Raw genomic sequence first — 5,015 nt, 5'->3', positions numbered from 1 at the left:
TTGACAATAGTTTAGTAATATCGCGTACATCGTTACCGTGACATAGGTGTAATAGTACAAATATAGCGTAATAACCGCATACATCGGATAATACGTTTTGATACATCTTATTATTATATTTCCATTCTATACAATTTTCATCCAAGTATTTTTCTAACATTTTATCATAAGTTCCGGGTTGTTGCCCGAAGGAATCAAAAAAATAACCGATGCCGTATTCGTTTATATATATAGTTAGCCAATGTTCGCCAGGTTCGTCGTGATTATCAGTGTTTACTATAAAACCAGCCGGATAGCTCGTTATATCCGGTAGTCGATCGCATGGAAAAACACCAAAGAAAGACGTATTTAGACATTCGTCTTTTTTCATAAATTCTAAAATTTTGTTGGTGTATAACATGATCGCTAATAATCGATTTCTATATGACGTTCTTTGGTTACTTGTAGTAATTCGTCGAAAACGGCGTAAACAATCAAATTCACGTTATGCGGTAAAGCTTCATCAAATCGCATTTCGATTTTAAGCGAGCCCTTTTTAATTAGTGACAGGTGCGGCTGATCCCCGTACTCGGGCGACATGTTAAACCCACAAATAAAATTGCCTTTTTTGAAATCCTCACGTTTTATCCCAATTCCTTCGTTTTTATACAATAAGCCCCGGGCTAAATATAAACCGTGATACACCTCGCAGCCGTCGCCCTGGGAGTCTATAATTAACGGCGAGTTTTGTGCATGGACATTATCAACGGTAACCCCTATATAATTCAATGAATAATCCTTGAAATCGAACGGATTCTTCTTGTAATTGCCGCTCAACGCGTCGTCGTCCACTAAAGCTAAAACAATAGCCTTTGGTATCTCACCGACGAAAACGGAATCCTTGATAATTGTTCTATGACCTCTTGGAATATTTAACGATAATAATTCAGTTCTCGAAAAATAATATTTTGCTGCATTCTTTTCCAGTGCTTTAGCATGCGCTACTAAAACAGAACTATCCAGTTCTAGTTTACGAATGTATAGTTGAGCGCTTTCAATCTTTATACGGAAATCTGGGTTTTCGACAGGGGAAACTAGAGCAAAACTTTCCTTTGATCGAGTTAGTTTTATTTGTAAATCTGTATTGTTGATGAAAATCTTATTCATTCTCAGTACATCGCTATACAACCGAGAATAAGCGCAAACCAGTTTACTGCCTTTAGTGTAGTTATTCCTTCTGACCAAACCGGAATTTGCGTTTGGTAAAGTAGGATCGATATTTGACTTTTTTCCAGCTTCGTCTTCGACATAAAGATCGCATTGTAGCCAGCTGTTGTTTTTAGTTTCCGAGTTGTAATTAACCATATTTTCCAGCTCACATTTGAACGGGTATAACCCCCCGTCGTGGGTAACCACTCGGTCGTTAAGCGTAATTTGTACATCGCTAAATAGACTATAGGCGCCATTGATCATTGAGACTGACTTTTCGGGCCCTACATTAGTTCCATCGGCGTTAACTATTTTGAACTGTAGTTTTAGATACGTCACGTTTAAATCTAAATATTGTTCAGTTTTTGGCACTCTGAATACAATCGGCCCCATGTCGTTAATCGACGTAGTGGGTTCGTAGCTAACGTATCGGCATTCTTTGAAATTTATCTGTGTTCCGGGAACTGTAAACAAATCGAGTTCGGACTTGACGCACAGTGGCGAATCCTTATGTACCAATAACGACATAATTAGTACGCTTCAGCGAATGCTTTGGTTTTTCGAACGCGTTTTCCGGTTGTTATACGTCTACTTCGTTTACGACCTTTTATTGATTTTGGGTTTGAGGTAGATGGTCTTTTTAAGCTTCGTTTGATAATGCGACCCATTGTTTCGATGCCACGATCTTTGATGGCTGTCGCGATATTCTTACCGCCTACCACATCGCTGGCTACGTGTAAACCAGTTCTCAGTAAATGAGGAACCGCTTGCTTGGCCATATTTTTTAGTAGTGGAATAGCTGGACGAGCCAACCCGCCCAAGACTGATGCAAATCCAGCACCGCCTTGTACGGGGGATGCCGTGTACACGTCAATACCCGAACCGCATTGGTTCATGTAATATTTACAACAAGCATCCCGATCGATTTCGCAGAGAGCCCTCATAGCAATAAATTCTTCTTTTTGAAATGCAGAACCAGGTTAACTTTGCCCTTTCTGAAAACGGGGATTCTTCCGTATTCGGTCCTAATAAAGACTTCTATAGTTTGAAAATTCCGTCTTTGTAGCGGAAAATATTGTAACTTGGTAAATTCTCGACCAACAATTTTACCAAAATTTCTCGGATTCAAATCGATCAGACGTAAGAGATTTGCGCTTTGATGTCCGACCAGCTGTGGTTCGATAACATCTGTATATACCATCAAATTATGATAATCGACGTTTATATCCGAACTGCGGGTTGCAGTGACCTCGATGTATTTGTAAACTGTTTTACTATCGGATGAATCTGACAGTACAGGACCGTGTATTTTAGAACCTTGACGACGATCTGATATATCTTCGTTAATCGGTATATTTTCTTTAAAACCCAAGATCCACGCAATATCGTTCGTAAAAGTTATTGAACAGTCGTCATTAAATCGGATACTAACTTTATGACTTAGTTCATCGAATGCAAGAACTATCTTATCGTCGTACCATTTGTTTAACTCTGCCTGTATAGCGACAATTAATTGGTTAATTGTCAAATAGCGACCCGTGGGTATATCGAGATAATGAGTTCCGTGCTCAGACGACGTACATTGAAATCTTCCATTGTTCACGTTATTGAAATCAGCCATAAAGTTTATTTGATGTAAAGCGCAAAACCATTTGCCTTGAAGTGAAATCGGTGTTCGTAATCGGACCTTAAAACTATGTCGCGTATTATCGGGATAAATATCAGTGCTAGCATCGCTTTTGAGATACACGTAAAATCCTGACTCATGGTAATTTCTTGATATCTCGAGCGTTCACCCAAGAATTGAATTTATCGGGATAGTTATACCACTTTACCAAGTATTGTTTTCGAGCGCCTTTACCTCGAGTTTTAATTATCGACTCGATCTTATACGTTTCATCCTTTTTATTGAATTTTATCAACTCGTAACCATAAAACACGCCATCTATTGTTACGTCTTGTAAATCTTTAATCTTGTATACAGGTGGTTCACGCATAATTCTTTTCGTAACGACAAACAACTCAGTACTCCAACCGGGTAAATAGCCTTTTTGGAATTGACCATTGAGTTCGCTTATTCGAACAGTGTCGCCAACGCGAAACTTAAAATTCACGCGTTTTTTACTACGGATTGTACCGTATAAATTCTTGAAAACTTTGTGCGCGTTTAACTCGTTGACATCGTTTGGAGCCATTTTTATACTACGATGAAACGATTTATTGTATGACGCTACTATATCTTTAAGCAAATCGATATATCTGTATGAATTTCTATGCGAAAATATCTTATACATTTTCGATTTTAAAGTACGTATCCATCTTACGATTAAAGCGCATTTCACTCCGTTTTTACTTTGGAAAAAACGTACGCCCTCGTTTTTCAGATACGCCTGCGTTTTTGAACCGACAAATTCTGTGCCTGAATCCGATTGAATAACGCTAGGTTTCCTAATCTTGAAAATCTTTTTAAAACCATCCACAACGGTAGAATTAAATTTATTCTTTAACGGTATAGCGAACGCGTATCTAGACAATACATCGATAGCCGTCAATAGAAATTTGTAACCGTCGTTGTGTTTCGAAATATTCGAAACGTCGCACGAGTCGACCTGAAATTGCTCGTTCACTCGATAGGCTATAGTTTTGTTTCTCGGAAATCTCTTTCGCACTTTGGCGTGTAAAGTGTGAACTTCTTGTTCGGTTAACCAGTCTCGTATCTCACGTAAAGAGATATTTTTGTTTTCTTTTTTACAAATCCGTAGTAATGTATTTGCGTTTGAAAAACTTCCTTCTTTGTCGACGCCATAATATTGATTCGCCAGGAACCTTTTCTGTTCGGCTTTCATCAATTACAGTTGTACTACCACAACACGTACTTAATACGCAATTAACTCTATTGAAACGACACTCGAAATTCGGCTCCTCCTGCTTTAAACAACAACAAAACAACTTTCGCCAATTCATCTTTTCTCATAATTTTATTTACACTTAAAAAACAATATGCTTTTAATGACTTTTTTATTTGGAACAAAGAATGGTATAGAATAGAACTTCTTCATAGGCTTCCCGTAGATCGTAGAGTTTTCTGGCACCCGACAATATTAAAGTACCGCCGTTATGTACTATACATTTTATCCCGTTTTCGCACTTGTAAACAAAACCGGGAAATATTTCGGGATTGTAGTCACCGGGAACTGTTTTGGAAAGTTCTATTAAGTCCACACGTCGATCAGTTTTTACAACTCCAGTCATAGTTTGTATTTTGAAATTAGTCAAGCTCACAATATAACCCATCTTTTGCAACAAACGAGCGAATTGTCTTGTACTACGCCGACTGTTAAATTCGCTTTTACATCCGGTCACGACCATTTTACCATTTACGAACAATAGACAATTACCCTGTATACTTCTGTGTTTCCATATTAATCCACTAAACTTTCGGGGGTCATAGACGACATTACACAATTTTCCTGCAATATCGGCTAGATTTAGACGGCAATTCAGATTACCCGTAGACGCAACGTTTACAACTTCAATCATCATTAATGTACCAACTCGATCGCAAATGAGACCCACATATCCAATCGACAATTAATATCGATTTATCTTGACCCAAAAATGAAACCCGTACATCCAATTAACTATTAGTGTTACGTCAACTCGGTCACAGCACTCCACAATTAACTCTTAATATCGCGTCACAAAATGAAACTGCTATATCCATTCCACTAATGATATCATTGCAAAACCCACTGACCGTTGACATGCCAAACACGAATAATGAAGCCCGCATATATCATATCAATCCGCCACAAATGAAGCCAGGT

At 38.2% G+C, this 5,015-nt stretch overlaps 1 protein-coding gene across 1 annotated transcript; it reads right to left on the bottom strand.

Moving 5' to 3' along the window:
- Nucleotides 1-405: 405 nt before the first annotated feature.
- Nucleotides 406-1,716, bottom strand: LOC141913849 (uncharacterized). Its single transcript, XM_074805014.1, has one exon. The coding sequence runs from the start codon at nt 1,714-1,716 to the stop codon at nt 406-408; it is 1,311 nt and encodes a 436-aa protein (XP_074661115.1).
- Between the last annotated feature and the right edge of the window lie 3,299 nt (nt 1,717-5,015).

The sequence above is a fragment of the Tubulanus polymorphus genome, chromosome 12 (assembly GCF_964204645.1).
Source record: "Tubulanus polymorphus chromosome 12, tnTubPoly1.2, whole genome shotgun sequence".
In the NCBI taxonomy this organism is placed as follows: domain Eukaryota; kingdom Metazoa; phylum Nemertea; class Palaeonemertea; order Tubulaniformes; family Tubulanidae; genus Tubulanus; species Tubulanus polymorphus.
This window is presented reverse-complemented; position numbering and strand designations above follow the sequence as displayed.